This window comes from Oncorhynchus kisutch, linkage group LG12 (genome assembly GCF_002021735.2).
Source record: "Oncorhynchus kisutch isolate 150728-3 linkage group LG12, Okis_V2, whole genome shotgun sequence".
NCBI classification, from domain to species: Eukaryota; Metazoa; Chordata; class Actinopteri; order Salmoniformes; family Salmonidae; genus Oncorhynchus; species Oncorhynchus kisutch.
Window position 1 is genome coordinate 3200111 of NC_034185.2, and position 19674 is coordinate 3219784.

Below are 19674 nucleotides of genomic sequence, written 5' to 3' on the forward strand. Positions count from 1 at the left end.
ACATAATATTTCTGCCATAATTTCCTATCAACAAAATAGCTTCAGGAGATCAGTACAGTGAGTCGGCAGCAGTGGGTGTACTGTGGCTGTACTGCTCATCGTGGACCACGTCATAATCCCGCTACGATCGCTGGCGAGCCATCAAACAGGTTAACATTCACAGGGCCAGACAGATTTCCAGGACGTGTAATCAGAGCATGACCTGACCAGCTGGCAACTGTCTACACTGACATTCTCAACCGGTCCCTGACCCAGTCTGTACTACAGTCTATACTACCAGCATGTTTCAAGCAGACCACCCTAGTCCCTGTGCCCAAGAACACTAAGGTAACCTGCCTAAATAACTACCGACCCGTAGCACTCACGTCTGTAGCTATGAAGTGCTTTGAAAGGCTGGTCATGGCTCACATCAACACCATTTATCCCAGAAACCCTAGACCCACTCCAATTTGCATACCGCCCAAACAGATTCACAGATGATGCAATCTCTATTGCACTCCACGCTGCCTTTTCCCACCTGGACAAAAGGAACACTTATGTGAGAATGCTGTTCATTGACTACAGCTCAGCGTTCAACACCGCAGTGCCCTCAAAACTCATCACTAAGATAAGGATCCTAGGACTAAACACCTCACCCTGCCACTGGATCCTGGACTTCCTGACAGGCCACCCCCAGGTGGTGAGGGTAGGAAACAACACACACGCCACCCTGACCCTCAACACGGGGGCCCCTCAGGGGTGCGTGCTTTGTCCCCTTCTGTCCTACACCACATAAGCCTGTGGGGCAATGCACAACTCCAACAGCATCATTAAGATTAATCACCCTCAGGTCGTTAGCAGTCTGTCTCATTGTCAGTGATCAGGTCATAGGGAGGTAGTCGACAACCACTCCCACAACTGAGGCAAGACAAAGTGTGTGATCGTGGACTACAAGAAACATCCCCATAACACAGTAGACCTCATATATAGCACCATAACACAGTCGACCTCATATATAGCACCATAACACAGTAGACCTCATATATAGCACCATAACACAGTCGACCTCATATATAGCACCATAACACAGTAGACCTCATATATAGCACCATAACACAGTAGACCTCATATATAGCACCATAACACAGTAGACCTCATATATAGCACCATAACACAGTAGACCTCATATATATACAACCACAACACAGTAGACCTCATATATAGCACCATAACACAGTAGACCTCATATATATACAACCACAACAGTAGACCTCATATATAGCACCATAACACAGTAGACCTCATATATATACAACCACAACACAGTAGACCTCATATATAGCACCATAACACAGTAGACCTCATATATATACAACCACAACACAGTAGACCTCATATATAGCACCATAACACAGTAGACCTCATATATAGCACCATAACACAGTAGACCTCATATATAGCACCATAACACAGTAGACCTCATATAACAGTAGACCTCATATATAGCACCATAACACAGACCTCATATAACAGTAGACCTCATATATAGCACCATAACACAGTAGACCTCATATAACAGTAGACCTCATATATAGCACCACAACACAGTAGACCTCATATATATACAACCACAACACATTAGACCTCATATAACAGTAGACCTCATATATAGCACCATAACACAGTAGACCTCATATATAGCACCATAACACAGTAGACCTCATATATATACAACCACAACACAGTAGACCTCATATATAGCACCATAACACAGTAGACCTCATATATAGCACCATAACACAGTAGACCTCATATAACAGTAGACCTCATATATAGCACCATAACACAGACCTCATATAACAGTAGACCTCATATATAGCACCATAACACAGTAGACCTCATATAACAGTAGACCTCATATATAGCACCACAACACAGTAGACCTCATATATATACAACCACAACACATTAGACCTCATATAACAGTAGACCTCATATATAGCACCATAACACAGTAGACCTCATATATAGCACCATAACACAGTAGACCTCATATATATACAACCACAACACAGTAGACCTCATATATAGCACCATAACACAGTAGACCTCATATATAGCACCATAACACAGTAGACCTCATATATAGCACCATAACACAGTAGACCTCATATATAGCACCATAACACAGTAGACCTCATATATAGCACCATAAGACACTGGCGTGACGAACCACCCTTGCTGTCTCTGCCTGGCCGGTTCCCCTCTTTCCACTGGGATTCTCTGCCTCTAACCCTATTACAGGGCTGAGTCACTGGCTTACTGGGGCTCTCTCATACCGTCCCTGGAAGGGGTGCGTCATCTGAGTGGGTTGAGTCACTGATGTGGTCTTTCTGTCCAGGTTGGCACCCCCCTCATGCCGTGGCGGAGATCTTTGTGGGCTATACTCGGCCTTGTCTCAGGATGGTAAATTGGTGGTTGAAGATATCCCTCTAGTGGTGTGGGGGCTGTGCTTTGGCAAAGTGGGTGGGGTTATATCCTTCCTGTTTGGCCCTGTCCGGAGGTGTCATCGGATGGGGCCACAGTGTCTCCTGACCCCTCCTGTCTCAGCCTCCAGTATTTATGCTGCAGTAGTTTGTGTCGGGGGGCTAGGGTCAGTCTGTTATATCTGGAGTATTTCTCCTGTCTGATCTGGTGTCCTGTGTGAATTTATGCTCTCTCTAATTCTCTCTCGGAGGAGGAGGAGGACCTGAGCCCTAGGACCATGCCTCAGGACTACCTGGCATGAAAACTCCTTGCTGTCCTCAGTCCACCTGGTCGTGCTGCTGCTCCAGTTTCAACTGTTCTGCCTGTGGATATGGAACCCTGACCTGTTCACCGGACGTGATCCCTGTCCCAGACCTGCTGTTTTCAACTCTCTAGAGACAGCAGGAGTGGTAGAGATACTCTGAATGATCGGCTATGAAAAGCCAACTGACATTTACTCCTGAGGTGCTGACTTGTTGCACCCTCTACAACTACTGTGATTATTATTATTTGACCATGCTGGTCATTTATGAACATTTGAACATCTTGGCCATGTTCTGTTATAATCTCCACCCGGCACAGCCAGAAGAGGACTGGCCACCCCTCATAAGCCTGGTTCCTCTCTAGGTTTCTTCCTAGGTTTTGGCCTTTCTAGGGAGTTTTTCCTAGCCACTGTGCTTCTACACCTGCATTGCTTGCTGTTTGGGGTTTTAGGCTGGGTTTCTGTACAGCACTTTGAGATATCAGCTGATGTAAAAAGGGCTTTATAAATACATTTGATTGATTGATTGGTGACTCGCCCCTGCTGCGCTGGTGTCAGCACACACCTAGTCACATACACGGCAGTCACTCCCCAAGAACAAACAGGAACCACACACACAAGCCACGCAACGTTCTACTGCAATACTACATAGTCACCTCTACTACCACCACTAAACACAGTCCCAGTATCATCACTAGCCTGTTGATAGGGGGAAGTTGTTGTGACAGACTGGCTGAAAGAACAGGACTCTGGTGACTGATGGAATATATCCTCCCTTCCCTCTCTCCACAGTACACCTTTCTCTGCCCCAGATACAGCCTGGCACACAACCCCTGGTGTCATCTCCTCTGCATCATACCACAGACACCCCCTGGTGTCATCTCCTCTGCATCACACCACACACCCCCCCTGGTGTCATCTCCTCTGCATTACACCACACACACCCCCTGGTGTCATCTCCTCTGCATTACACCACACACACCCCCTGGTGTCATCTCCTCTGCATTACACCACACACACCCCCTGGTGTCATCTCCTCTGCATTACACCACACACCCCCCCTGGTGTCATCTCCTCTGCATTACACCACACACACCCCCTGGTGTCATCTCCTCTGCATTACACCACACACACCCCCTGGTGTCATCTCTCCAGCATCACACCACAGACACCCCCCGGTGTCATCTCCTCAGCATCACACCACAGACACCCCCCGGTGTCATCTCCTCAGCATCACACCACAGACACCCCCTGGTGTCATCTCCTCAGCATCACACCACAGACACCCCCTGGTGTCATCTCCTCAGCATCACACCACAGACACCCCCTGGTGTCATCTCCTCAGCATTACACCAGACTCTCACACTCAGCTGTGCCAGTTACTGGAGAACACATCTCCAGCTTGTCACAGGGGTTGTCACCTGCAGAGTACTGACTAACATAAAACTGCTTAGATTGCAGTTACTGCCCCCCCCCCCCGAAATATATTTGACCGGCCATGTTTAGGTTCTCTAGGTTCATTTTCATTATTAAGTGGAATTAAAATCGGCGTGCGTATTTTCCGATAATCTTTACGCATCTTATTTGTCACAAGCACACAGCATACAGAGCCTGTGTTTGAGCCGAACATCTATCAGACAGAATCTATCAGTACTGGTGTATATCAAACAAATAGGAGGTTAAATATTTAGAGCCCCCCAAAATGTTAACTTTATTGCATTCAATATGTCTGAAAGCCCCCCCCCCCCCCCCCCTGGACCTCTTGTAATACACACTCATTCTACATTCCTAAAGAGACATTTTCATCTCTGTCAAATGAAACAGACAATGTACAGACAACAGTGTTATTTATCCAAGCTAATTGCATTACGGAACAAACATTGACGCGGTGCCCTACTGCCTTGTGGACATTGCTGTGCTTTATAATGTGAAGAAATTGTTTATTCACATGTTATGCTAAAATGTTCTGATCTGTTCCATTTTATTTATTATATGTAGCCTAGGCTTACTGGTTGTATGAATTTGGGATCTATCGTCCCACAACTGTCCCAGAGTCTAATTGGAATAGGCTATGTCCTTCTCAACAAGCTGACCAATAGTAGAAAGGTTGATCTATTCTATTGGGGATAGTAGACTGACATAGGCTAGTGATGATGCTGTTTACTACTCGTCTTGTTGGCAGAGGAAAAGTCAAATGTGGACAATTATTCGAACATCTTCAAAGTTCAGAATTGAGTAAAAACATTACTGTTGCATCCTGGAGTTGCATGTTCTGTTAAGATGAATTACCAGAATGTAAATGTGGTCTCCGTCACCGGGGGTAGGCGCCCTAGCCGGGTCGCCGTCACCGGGGGTAGGGGCCCTAGCCGGGTCTCCGTCACCGGGGGTGGGGGCCCTAGCCGGGTCTCCGTCACCGGGGGTAGGCGCCCTAGCCGGATCGCCGTCACCGGAGGTAGGCGCCCTAGCCGGGTCTCCGTCACCGGGGGTGGGCGCCCTAGCCGGGTTTCCGTCACCGGGGGTGGGCGCCCTAGCCGGGTTTCCGTCACCGGGGGTGGGCGCCCTAGCCGGGTTTCCGTCACCGGGGGTGGGGGCCCTAGCCGGGTTTCAGTCACCGGGGGTGGGGGCCCTAGCCGGGTCTCCATCACCGGGGGTGGGGGCCCTAGCCGGGTTTCCGTCACCGGGGGTGGGGGCCCTAGCCGGGTTTCCGTCACCGGGGGTGGGCGCCCTAGCCGGGTTTCCGTCACCGGGGTGGGGGCCCTAGCCGGGTCGCCGTCACCGGGGGTGGGGGCCCTAGCCGGGTTGAGCACCCAATGCATATGGGTCTGGTGGTTTTTCAGTCATTTAAAATGCTGCCTGTCAAATGTCAGAAACCCTGACACACACCAGTCTTCTATTTTCCTGTTGATACCCCACCAGTGACCCCTGAACACACCAGCCGTCCCCTCTATCCATATCCCCTCCCCTCCATCCCCTCAACATACCTCTTTTCCTCCTCTGTGCTCCTATTCCTTTCTGTCCTTCCTCTTCCTCGTTGATGGTAAAGAGGGCAGGGATGACAGACCGGCTGCCCCCCTTCCTCAGCTTTTCCTTGCGCACCGGTCCCCTTACACAGCCCCCTGGCATCCCTCTGTCCCAGCACCCAGTCTGGCCTGGGAGCGGGGCAGGAAACCACACCCCTCCGCCAGCTGCTGGAGGTGTGTAGATAAAGTCCCCCCACACCACCACAACTGAAGTCCTGCCAGGCTAAAGGCTAACAGACAATGCTAGCTAGCTGCAGGCTAACCTACTCTGTCGGAGGCACATCTCAGCTCTTCTCCTCCGAGTGTGTCAGGTAGGTAGAGCGAGAGCGAGAGAGGCAGTCTGCAACAGCAGTGGCAGGTGAAATGAGAGAGAGAGAGAGAGAGAGAGAGGCAGTCTGCAACAGTAGTGGCAGGCGATATGAGAGAGAGAGAGAGGCAGTCTGCAACAGTAGTGGCAGGCGATATGAGAGCGAGAGAGAGAGAGAGAGAGACAAACACCAAATTGAGACTCTGCACGCAGAATTCTGCAAAAATATCCACAGTGTACAACGTAAAACACCAAATAATGCATGCAGAGCAGCATTAGGCCGATACCCACTAATTATCAAAATCCAGAAAGAGCCGTTAAATTCTATAACCACCTAAAAGGAAGCAATTCCCAAACCTTCCATAACAAAGCCATCACCTACAGAGAGATGAACCTGGAGAAGAGTCCCCTAAGCAAGCTGGTCCTGGGGCTCTGTTCACAAACACAAACACACCACACAGAGCCCCAGGACAGCAGCACAATTAGACCCAACCAAATCATGAGAAAACAAAAAGATAATTACTTGACACATTGGAAAGAATTAACAAAAAAAACAGAGCAAACTAGAATGCTATTTGGCCCTAAACAGAGAGTACACAGTGGCAGAATACCTGACCACTGTGACTGACCCAAAATTAAGGAAAGCTTTGACTATGTACAGACTCAGTGAGCATAGCCTTGCTATTGAGAAAGGCCGCCGTAGGCAGACATGGCTCTCAAGAGAAGACAGGCTGTGCTCACTGCCCACAAAATGAGGTGGAAACTGAGCTGCACTTCCTAACCTCCTGCCCAATGTATGACCATATTAGAGAGACATATTTCCCTCAGATTACACAGATCCACAAAGAATTCGAAAATAAATCCAATTTTGATAAACTCCCATATCTACTGGGTGAAATTCCACAGTGTGCCATCACAGCAGCAAGATGTGACCTGTTGCCGTGAGAAAAGGGCAACCAGTGAAGAACAAACACCATTGTAAATACAACCCATATTTATGCTTATTTATTTTCCCTTGTAACAATGTACAAATGGTTCAAGTACACAACACTGATATATATATACACAGTGCCTTGCGAAAGTATTCGGCCCCCTTGAACATTGCGACCTTTTGCCACATTTCAGGCTTCAAACATAAAGATATAAAACTGTATTTTTTTGTGAAGAATCAACAAGTGGGACACAATCATGAAGTGGAACAACATTTATTGGATATTTCAAACTTTTTTAACAAATCAAAAACTGAAAAATTGGGCGTGAAGGTGCTCTGGTCAGATGAAACCAAAATTTTACTTTTTGGCAACAATGCAAAACGTTATGTTTGGCGTAAAAGCAACACAGCCCATCACCCTGAACACACCATCCCCACTGTCAAACATGGTGGTGGCAGCATCATGGTTTGGGCCTGCTTTTCTTCAGCAGGGACAGGGAAGATGGTTAAAATTGATGGGAAGATGGATGGAGCCAAATACAGGACCATTCTGGAAGAAAACCTGATGGAGTCTGCAAAAGACCTGAGACTGGGACGGAGATTTGTCTTCCAACAAGACAATGATCCAAAACATAAAGCAAAATCTACAATGGAATGGTTCAAAAATAAACATATCCAGGTGTTAGAATGGCCAAGTCAAAGTCCAGACCTGAATCCAATCGAGAATCTGTGGAAAGAACTGAAAACTGCTGTTCACAAATGCTCTCCATCCAACCTTACTGAGCTCGAGCTGTTTTGCAAGGAGGAATGGGACAAAATTTCAGTCTCTCGATGTGCAAAACTGATAGAGACATACCCCAAGCGACTTACAGCTGTAATCGCAGCAAAAGGTGGCGCTACAAAGTATTAACTTAAGGGGGCTGAATAATTCTGCACGCCCAATTCTTCAGTTTTTGATTTGTTAAAAAAGTTTGAAATATCCAATAAATGTCGTTCCACTTCATGATTGTGTCCCACTTGTTGTTGATTCTTCACAAAAAAATAGTTTTATATCTTTATGTTTGAAGCCTGAAATGTGGCAAAAGGTCGCAAAGTTCAAGGGGGCCGAATACTTTCGCAAGGCACTGTATATATAATATGACATTTGTAATGTCTTTATTGTTTTGAAACTTCTGTATGTCTAATTTTTACTGTTAATTTTTATTGTTTATTTCACTTTATATATTATCTACCTCACTTGCTTTGGCAATGTTAACACGTTTCCCATGCCAATAAAGCCCTTGAATTGAGAGAGAGAGAGAGAGAGAGAGAGAGACAGAGACAGAGACAGAGACAGAGACAGAGAGACAGAGAGACAGAGAGACAGAGACAGAGACAGAGAGACAGAGAGACAGAGAGAGAGGCAGTCTGCAATAGTAGTGGCAGGTGATATTGGTGATAGTGGCAGCCCACGAGAGCATAGCAGAGCAGGCCAGGAGAGCAGAGCAGAGCAGGCCAGGAGAGCAGAGCAGAGCAGGCCACGAGAGCAGAGCATAGCAGAGCAGGCCAGGAGAGCAGAGCATAGCAGAGCAGAGCAGGCCAGGAGAGCAGAGCATAGCAGAGCAGAGCAGGCCAGGAGAGCAGAGCATAGCAGAGCAGAGCAGGCCACGAGAGCAGAGCATAGCAGAGCAGAGCAGGCCACGAGAGCAGAGCAGAGCAGAGCAGGCCACGAGAGCAGAGCAGAGCAGAGCAGAGCAAGCCACGAGAGCAGAGCAGAGCAGGCCAGGAGAGCAGAGCAGAGCAGATTTGTAGAGGAGTTTTAACCCTGCTTCTAAACCTGTCCTGTACACACCCCTTTTATTTTGTCTATCCCATTCAACTCTCACCTCACCCACAGGCCCCAACCACACACACAGTTCAATCTGATCTTTGTCCCCATGCAGAAAACAATGTAACCCTGTACTGACACGTGAACCCTGCTCACATACCAAGCCCATTCAGACCACAGACGTTAAGCCTCTATTCAGGAAGTGATCTTCTGGCCAAGAGACCTTTGTTAAGAGCCCCAGCGCTCCTCCTGGACATTAACGCAGTTCTGTTTTAGAAACATATGGAACCTATCTTTCATATAAGTGACAAACCATTTTAATAAAAGACAGTGACACTCCACCTGGGGGGGGCTAGACAAGGTGACACTCCACCTGGGGGGGGCTAGACAAGGTGACACCCCATCTGGGGGGGGGGGGGGGGGGGGGCTAGACAAGGTGGATCTTTTTGTGTCAGTAAAATGAGAGAAATGGTGCTGGAAACCTTTACGTGCAAATATTGATATAAAACCATCCTATAGGAAGTAAACCTGGAGTCATGTGATGACGTGTTCCTCCTACTATGACTCAGGAGAGCATGCAGTTTATTAGGCTACAGGTTAAATCAATGAATGCTGAACTTCACAGGGTGGTGAAAGTGCACAGTGATAAATATCGACGGTCTTATTCTGGTGACATGATCAGAGACGCTTGGCTGCCGTTTGACAAATAAAAATAATCTCGCTCTTTGGTCCGTAATAATCTCGCTCTTTGGTCCGTAATAATCTCGCTCTTTGGTCCGTAATAATCTCGCTCTTTGGTCCGTAATAATCTCGCTCTTTGGTCCGTAATAATCTCGCTCTTTGGTCCGTAATAATCTCGCTCTTTGGTCCGTAATAATCTCGCTCTTTGGTCCGTAATAATCTCACTATTTGCTCCGTAATAATCTCAGTAAAATAGGGCGTCTGGATTGTAGTTCACACCGGTAAACGCTGCTTATAGGGGAAAGGGGGGTACCTAGTAGGTTGTACAACAACTGTGTGGGCCTACCATAATCGACATCCACATCGTTGGTGCCCGAGAACAGTGGGTTAACTGCCTCGCTCAGGGGAACAGTGGGTTAACTGCCTCGCTCAGGGGAACAGTGGGTTAACTGCCTCGCTCAGGGGAACAGTTAACCTTCAAAAATGGAAGGCAGTTAGCCTGGGTATGGGGCTCTTTAGCTAATCCACTCTCTGTACTCCATGCCATCTGCCAAAGAAAAACACCACCTGCTAGACAAAACAGATTTAGGGACCAGTTATCCCTCTCTCTTCACCTCTTCTTCTCTGGTGTAAACTCAGACGTTTCAGGTCATTACCATAGATCCCGTCTTGGGACAATCAGTGTCATTTAGTAAATACCGCATCTCTACGGCAACCAAGATGCCACTGCAGCTAGCTTAAGGCTAGGCTAAGTTGAAGGAGCCACTGCAGCTAGCTTAAAGCTAGGCTAGGTTGAAGATGCCACAACCCCCCTTGGGTTGTGCCGTGGCGGAGATCTTTGTGGGCTATACTCAGCCTTGTCTCAGGATGGTAAGTTGGTGGTTGAAGATATCCCTCTAGTGGTGTGGGGGCTGTGCTTTGGCAAAGTGGGTGGGGTTATATCCTTCCTGTTTGGCCCTGTCCGGGGGTGTCCTCGGATGGGGCCACAGTGTCTCCTGACCCCTCCTGTCTCAGCCTCCAGTATTTATGCTGCAGTAGTTTATGTGTCGGGGGGCTGGGGTCAGTTTGTTATATCTGGAGTACTTCTCCTGTCCTATTCGGTGTCCTGTGTGAATCTAAGTGTGCGTTCTCTAATTCTCTCCTTCTCTCTTTCTTTCTCTCTCTCGGAGGACCTGAGCCCTAGGACCATGCCCCAGGACTACCTGACATGATGACTCCTTGCTGTCCCCAGTCCACCTGGCCATGCTGCTGTTCCAGTTTCAACTGACCTGAGCCCTAGGACCATGCCCCAGGACTACCTGACATGATGACTCCTTGCTGTCCCCAGTCCACCTGGCCATGCTGCTGCTCCAGTTTCAACTTCCACCTGACTGTGCTGCTGCTCCAGTTTCAACTGTTCTGCCTTATTATTATTCGACCATGCTGGTCATTTATGAACATTTGAACATCTTGGCCATGTTCTGTTATAATCTCCACCCGGCACAGCCAAAAGAGGACTGGCCACCCCACATAGCCTGGTTCCTCTCTAGGTTTCTTCCTAGGTATTGGCCTTTCTAGGGAGTTTTTCCTAGCCACCGTGCTTCTACACCTGCATTGCTTGCTGTTTGGGGTTTTAGGCTGGGTTTCTGTACAGCACTTTGAGATATCAGCTGATGTACGAAGGGCTATATAAATAAATTTGATTTGATTTGATTTGATTTGTAGCTAGCTTAAAGCTAGGCTAGGTTGAAGAAGCCACTGTAGCTAGCTTAAAGCTAGGCTAGGTTGAAGAAGCCACTGTAGCTAGCTTAAAGCTAGGCTAGGTTGAAGAAGCCACTGTAGCTAGCTTAAAGCTAGGCTGAAGAAGCCACTGTAGCTAGCTTAAAGCTAGGCTGAAGAAGCCACTGTAGCTAGCTTAAAGCTAGGCTGAAGAAGCCACTGTAGCTAGCTTAAAGCTAGGCTGAAGAAGCCACTGTAGCTAGCTTAAAGCTAGGCTGAAGAAGCCACTGTAGCTAGCTTAAAGCTAGGCTGAAGAAGCCACTGTAGCTAGCTTAAAGCTAGGCTATGTTGAAGATGCCACTGCAGCTAGCTACCTACACCTAATAATTATCATCAAAAACAAACTTCATTACCAACATAAATGGGAGGCAACACTCATATTATAATTGTCTTAACAGCCAATGTATTATTTAACATGACCAATAGAAACAGGTAGATTTAGCCGTCACCGAACACCACATCTTCCGTGCTTTGCTGCACGTTTTCAAGTTAAAAGTCTTCATTCTCTAGTACTCCTCAGTTGAGTTTACTTGACATTTCGGTAGCTAATGTAATGGATTAGCTACCAACCTGTGTTTGCCAGTCAAAGTCTACATAGTACTTGTTTGGCTGTTAAGTGTCTCTCTGCAGCAGGGGCATATCTCAGGGTGACGTGGACATCCCCATGCATGCACCTTATCAACAACAAAGAAATTACTCATTCAATATTGCGCCATCCCATCCCGCTCTGTCTGCAATCAGAACCAGTAGTACCTACCAGGAATAATGAATCATAATAATAGATGTTTGAAGAAGATGAACCAAGAGTCTTTGACACTCAAAATATTTTCGTATAATAAAAAATAAAAACAAAATGTATTTCATCAAAATCAAATCAAAATCTTGCCAAAGCACATTCAGTAGGAGGGGTTAATATGAATTCAAACTAATTAGACATGATTTATATGAATCGGGTCATGCACATGTGGCTCATCTCAGGAAACTAGGCGTATGTCACTACCGGAGAGCCATTTGAACGCAAACTTTTTTTTAGGGGGGGGGGGGGGGGGACCAGAAATGTCTTCTGGAACATGTACATTTTCATGTGCCTTAATAACAAACTTGTATGTCATCTGTAAATACAAATGAAATGTTAAATTAAGAGCCTAGTTGGTTTAGCCACAGAATAAGACAGGAACCTTCCCGCTAGCCATGATTGGATGAGATAATGAGTGGGCTGGACATGTCGAGAGATGGGTTCGGATTGGTCTGCCATGTAGCACGCGTCTGTCTATTTGAGCTTGTCAGTATGTGTAGGTAATCTAACGCAGCTTTTTATTTTTTATTTTATGGATTGCTTAGTAGAACTGCATAAGTGTTTATCTCCACTTTCTGGACGACGAGTTTTGAAATCAGTGGAATTAAAGTATGATGACTAAGGACATGGAGAAAACACCTGTCTCCGGATTACATCTTCAAACTAAGGGCAACCATGGCATCTGTGCCAGAGAGGGAGAAGCGTTCATCCATGGATACGGGTAAGAGCTACATTCAAAAATGATACGTTTCAAATTTTGTCAGAAAGTCATTTTCATTAAGTTAAAGTGTACTGTTAAAGTATACAAGCTAGCTAGCTACGTCTTAACAAAAATCTCCATGATCGGTCTGGTCTACATGCGTTGAATTTGGCCGGTGTCAGTAAACGTTGGCCAAAAAGTGCAATAAATGTGTTGCCAGCAGCACAGTTGCAGTCACCAACGCTCTGGATAACATAAAAACAGCCTAACCACTCTACACAAGGTCCTCTACTCCGACAACTAATCCACACATAAAACGGTCAACAGAATCATTTCTAGTCATCACCTATTCTTTTTCTTTGCGACTTTATATTGCGATTGGCAACTTTCATAAATTAGGTGCATTACCGCCACTGACCTCGTTCGTCTTTCAGTCACCCACGTGAGTATAACCAATGAGGAGACGGCACATGGGTACCTGCGTCTATAAACCAATGAGGAGATGGGATAGGCAGGACTTGCAGCGCTATGTGCATCACAAATAGAACTGACTTCTATTTTAGCCCTTGGCAACGCAGACGCTCGTTGTCGCACGCGAGAGCAATGTGGGTGCAATAATTGAATAATATATAGATTTCTACATTTATTTTGCAACGCGAGCATTGTAGCCAGCCAGTTAGGCCTACAGTCCGTGCTCCCAAATACTGGGGAAAAAGTATGATTCATTAGGTTACATCATTACCACCACAGTAGCCCCACACGGCTATAAAAATGTATTACGCAACCAGATGGCCATTAAACACACAACAGCATGGTATATTTAGATAGTGGAATAGGCCTAGACTAAATCATATTTCCTTTCTATTTTACAGCTCAGGCGGTTATTCTAGACAAGGCTCTTCTTTGTCTTTAGAGTATCATTCTCACACCAGTCATTTGCTGATGGCCCCAAGCCTATACTACGCCATCTACTGGTAGAACGTCATTATCAAATGCCGTTCGAAAACAAGCTTTAGACTTTTATTTTGGAAATGAAACCGGAAGCTGCAAAGCAACTAACATCTGGGCTAGAGTTGAGTGATTAGTTAACTTTGACTAGCTACGTTCACTTCCTGTCCTTTGCAGATGCCACATTCGTGACAAAAGTTTGTACGTATAGAGAAGATCTGTAACTACTGAGTAAAGACCATCTACTGTATCTTGCCTATGCCGCTCTGTACCATCACTCATTCATATATCTTTATATACATATTCTTTATCCCCTTACACTTGTGTCTATAAGGTAGTAGTTTTGGAATTGTTAGCTAGATTACTTGTTGGTTATTACTGCATTGTCAGAACTAGAAGCACAAGCATTTCGCTACTCTCACATTAACATCTGCTAACCATGTGTATGTGACAAATAAAATTTGATTGATTTGATTTGATTTAAAGGGAGACAAATTAAGAATTGAATATGTAAATCCTAATTAATAGTCATAACACAGGGTTTGTACGTTTACAGATCTAATTTAAAATGGTTACGTTTCATGCATGGCTTTTCTTACAATCCTAACCATTTACGTATGGATTTCCGTACGATTCTAACAATACATACGTTCAACTTTTTGGCAGGTATTTGGCTCCATATGAACGCAACCCAAAGTTCGGAAAATGTCAAAGTATGCAGCGTCCATCTCACAACGGAGCCTTCAACCGCAAGGGGGCGCTGCGATTCCACACCAACGGAGCCTTCAACCACAAGGGGGCGCTGCGATTCCACGCCAACGGAGCCTTCAACCACAAGGGGGTGCTGCAATTCCACGCCAACGGAGCCTTCAACCACAAGGGGGCGCTGCGATTCCACACCAACGGAGCCTTCAACCGCAAGGGGGCGCTGCGATTCCACACCAACGGAGCCTTCAACCGCAAGGGGGCGCTGCGATTCCACACCAACGGAGCCTTCAACCGCAAGGGGACGCAGCGATTCCACGCCAACGGTGCCTTCAACCGCAAGGGGGCGCTGCGATTGGGCATCCCCATTGAAATAAATGACATCCGGTGCATCACAAAGTGCTTATGGGTAATGTAAGGCTTCAACATAAATGAGACGGACGGAGAGGATCCACAGTTTAATCTCAAAATGGAGTACAAAAATGTCATACTATTTCATCACCAGACGCAGAGAACGATTTGAGATTGTTTAGGACTGGGGAGGTATAGGTTAGTGGGCCTGGGCCCCCATTGAGCCGCCAACGCTGGGCCCCATCGAACCACCACTCTGGGCCTGGGCCCCATCGAACCACCACTCTGGGCCAGGGCCCCATCGAACCACCACTCTGGGCCAGGGCCCCATCGAACCACCACTCTGGGCCAGGGCCCCATCGAACCACCACGCTGGGCCTGGGCCCCATCGAACCACCACGCTGGGCCTGGGCCCCATCGAACCACCACGCTGGGCCTGGGCCCCATCAAACCACCACGCTGGGCATATATTCCTTATTCCTGGGAAAAACATAATACATCAAATGGCCAAAAACTAGATTCTAGGCCATGATGCAAACACATAGCCTAACACTGAAACCAAATCTCTTCCACAGTAGGCTAAACCTCTTCATCCTATCAGCAGGCAGTGCTTGGATTTGGTCACTACACTGCCTGGAATTCAACTCGGGCACAAATGAGCGTTTGAGTCAGGACGCGTTCCTCTCAAGACCTCAACAAGTCAGAATGTTGAATACAATTATATATTTTTTTAAATATCCTAGTAGAGTTCGGGAGAGTAGTTTCCTTATTCAAACGCAAATTTCTATTTCACGTAGAATAGAATGCAACGTCGTGTTTCCAGGCAAGGCACGACAGCCCAACAAAGCCATAATCCCTTTATGTAATCTATAGCCACCCATTTGATAGCCTGGGCGAACATTAGTTCCCTTGTCTGGGTTGGAACAATTCAGAAGTGTGCCGAACATGACAGGGATACTGTGTAATAGAGATTCAAAATTAACGATATATGCGGGTTACAAAATCCGGGGCTGTTCCCAGCCGCTACACCTGTCATATCAACTCAGCGGGGAACACCGGGAATTCTACGGCAGCAGGCATTCCAAACTGCGCGGTGTAACATCCCCAGCCAACAGGTGTATCTACCCTAGTGCCCGAATTAGTCTGGAGAACGACCAAACAGCTCGTTAAAAAGTATTATTATTAAAAGTAGTAGTTTTCCGTTTGAAACAAACAGTTGCATAATAACCGGCGGGTTCAGTGATCTATGGGTTGATAGTTAATCCGGTCCCCGTGACCGGACGGCTCTCGCTACTTCCAATCACATATTCATCGACAAAAAGAGAATAGTGGGGTTCAAAAGCCCCTCCGTACGGTCCACGGACACCCCAAATTAATGGACACGTTAAACGAGAGAAGTTGTCGAGGACAGCTCACCTTGTGTCTCTGGAGATGCGTTGCTGCTGTCCTGGTCGGCCATTCCTGACGTCGACTGAGGGATTAGCCTGGAGACGGTGGAACGGGGGAAACCGGTCCCCTGGCGGACAGGTGGGGGACAACACACTTCTGTTTCAATCACATCTCTGATCGCCGTTCATGCACCTGTTCCGTCCCCCCTAAAGAATAGGCTAATTATACTGATAAATAAGGGTTTCTGAACGACGTGTACGCATTCCTTGGCTTTATCAACGACAGTATGGGCACAAGTTCAGAGTCCGCAGCTCAGGTGAAGTGAAATGAATACACAGTGGGGTTTAATACTGTTTAACTCTTACAGCGGGTTCACTTCATGTGAAACATTAACCTACAGATCATTCAGATAAGTGTTGATACAACTCGCCTAAAAAAAGGTACAGATCTAGGATCAGCTTCCCCTGCCCCAAATCCTAACCATTAGTGAGGGGAAATGCTGAAATGATCCCAGATCAGCGTTTAGGGCCAACTTCACGCTACACCATAGACTACAGTATATGTAAATATACTGCCACCTACTGGTAAAACCTGGATAATGATCATGGTATTACTTTGGCTGCACTCAGACAGACGTAACAATGTATTACGTTTTAATAGCTAAAAACTGTCATCATCAGGGTATCATGACTATTTCAAATGTATCTTTATTCAAAAGTAATTTCAGAATATTTTGGCAAGCAAGCTGGCTAACTCATTGACCCTGCTTCGTAGTTGGCCCCTGTGGTGTTGGCCTTAGTGGTGACTGTTTTACAACCATAATTTCACTGCAACATAGATAAATGAGACACAATGTGGAACATATTTAGACAAAGTTGTCAAACGTTTCTAATATTCTCTATTAACTGAGTTTGAGTTCTTGTGTATTTAATATGTTTTGCTCTTTATTTGAGTTCTTTTGGTGATTGTGGTTTGTTGAAATGATTTTATTTTGGGCTCATTTATTTCAGAAATAGGAAACACATTGAAGGCAGTTTTTACAAGCATTTTAGTCACCTCAGGGGCAACGAGTAAAAATAATAACCCATACAATATCTGAGGGGGTACTGTGGACCATAAAACAGGACCAACAACCTGATTTCTGGTTTATTAAGAAAGCACTTGCCCCCCCCCCCCCCAGGTATTTTTTGTACCATTTCATCAGGCATCCATACAGATCTCCTGGGAGCAACTGCGGGGTGTCCTTTGTCGTGAATTCACCTACAACTCCAGCACCTGCATGTGCCTATGTTCTTCAGCTTTTGTCATTAACAAGCCTAAAACTTAGATATTTGTTTTGGGTTGTCGAGTAAGACAATTCCCATTTCAAGCTTAAAAAAAATAAACTAAGTTATTTCAGAATATTTAATATTTAGGCAAGCTAACGCACCGAGCCTGCTTTGTAGTAAACCCCTCAGAACAAAGGTAAACAATAATGAAATATTCCAACAGGGGTAGAGACCAACAGCAAACACAGTGAATAGTTAACACAGATAAATAGACCCGATTGAAGTGTTGGGTAATATGTACATTCATCCCAATGTATTACCTGAAAGCAGTGAGCAGGGCTGCAAAAGAAATCAACAGATAAGGGCTGCAAAAGAAATCAACAGATAAGACCTCTCTCTAGCAGCAGCAGCGTATTGTACCGTCTGACCCTTCATAAGACATTATTTGTTTTGTAGGGTGACCACATGTTTCCGGATTGGGCAGGATAGTCCCACATGTTGGCCCTTTGTCCCACAACCAATCATGTCCTGTATTTTACCCACAAATTCAAACAACAAATTTACCCCAAAAAAGCAGGATGCTTCTGCCCAAAACTGTATTAAATGTAGAATACAAAGTTCCACCAAATCGTTCCATATTTGGGCATTTTAAATGTGGTCACCCTAGTCAGTGGCAGTGGTGTAAAGTACTTTAAAATACTACTTAAGTTTTCTTTTAACTTAAGTCCTTTTTTGGGGTATCTGTACTTTACAATTCATATTTTTGTCAACTTTTACTTAACTACAGTTGAAGTCGGAAGTTTACACACACTTAGGTTGGAGTCATTAAAACTCGTTTTTCAACCACTCCACAAATTTCTTGTTAACAAACTATAGTTTTGGCAAGTTGGTTAGGACATCTACTTTGTGGATGACACAAGTCATTTTTCCAACAATTGTTAACAGACAGAATATTTTACTTATAATTCACTGTATCACAATTCCAGTGGGTCAGAAGTTTACATTAACTAAACTGACTGTGCCTTTAAACACCTTGGAAAAGCCCAGAAAATGATGTCATTGCTTTAGAAGCTTCTGATAGGCTAATTGACATAATTTGAGTCAATTGGGGGTGTACCTGTGGATGTATTTCAAGGCCTACCTTCAAACTCAGTGCCTCTTTGTTTGACATCATGGGAAAATCAAAGGAAATCAGCCAAGACCTCTGAAAATAATTTGTAAATCTCCATAAGTCTGGTTCATCCTTGGGAGCAATTTCCAAACACCTGAAGGTACCACATTCATCTGTACAAACAATAGTACGCAAGTATGAACACCATGGGACCACGCAGCCGTCATACCGCTCAGGAAAGAGACGCGTTCTGTCTCCTAGAGATGAACGTACTTTGATGTGAAAAGTGCAAATCAATCGCAGAACAGCAAAGGACCTTGTGAAGATGCTGGAGGAAACAGGTACAAAAATATCTATATCCACAGTAAAACGAGTCCTATATCAACATAACCTGATAAGGCCGCTTAGCAAGGAAGAAGCCACTGCTCTAAACTGCCATAAAAAAAGCCAGACTACGGTTTGCAACTGCACATGGGGACAAAGACCTTACTTTTTAGAGAAAGGTCCTCTGGTCAGATGAAACAAAAATAGAACTGTTTAGCCATAATGACCATCGTTGTGTTTGGAGGAAAAAGGGGGAGGCTTGCAAGCCGAAGAACACCATCCCAACCGTGAAGCACAGGGGTGGCAGCATCATGTTATGGGGGTGATTTACTGCAGGAGGGACTGGTCCACTTCAAACTAGAAAGCATCATGAGGAAAGAAAATGATGTGGAAATATTGAAGCAACATCTGAAGACATTAGTCAGGAAGTTTAAGCTTGGTCGCAAATGAGTCTTCCAAATGGACAATGACCCCAAGCATACTTCCAAAGTTGTGGCAAAATGGCTTAAGGACAACAGAGTCAAGGTGTTGGAGTGGCCATTACAAAGCCCTGACCTCAATCCTATAGAACATTTGTGGGCAGAACTGAAAAAGCATGTGCGAGCAAGGAGGCCCACAAACCTGACTCAGTTACACCAGCTCTGTCAGGAGGAATGGGCCAAAATTCACCCAACTTATTGTGGGAAGCTTGTGGAAGGCTACCTGAAACGTTAACCCAAGTTAAACAATTGAAAGGCAATGCTACCAAATACTAATTGAGTGTATGTAAACTTCTGACCCACTGGGAATGTGATGAAAGAAATAAAAGCTG

The 19674-nt window shown here is 45.6% G+C and overlaps 1 protein-coding gene across 1 annotated transcript in view; it reads right to left on the reverse strand.

Moving 5' to 3' along the window:
- LOC109882542 (ensconsin) overlaps positions 1–16547 on the reverse strand; it is a 70645-nt gene extending 54098 nt beyond the window's left edge. Inside the window, exon 1 of the mRNA XM_031836726.1 lies at positions 16188–16547. Within this exon, the coding sequence (XP_031692586.1) occupies positions 16188–16230 (43 nt within the window). The 5' untranslated portion in view covers positions 16231–16547. The remainder of the gene's footprint in view (positions 1–16187) is intronic.
- Positions 16548–19674: the final 3127 nt, after the last annotated feature.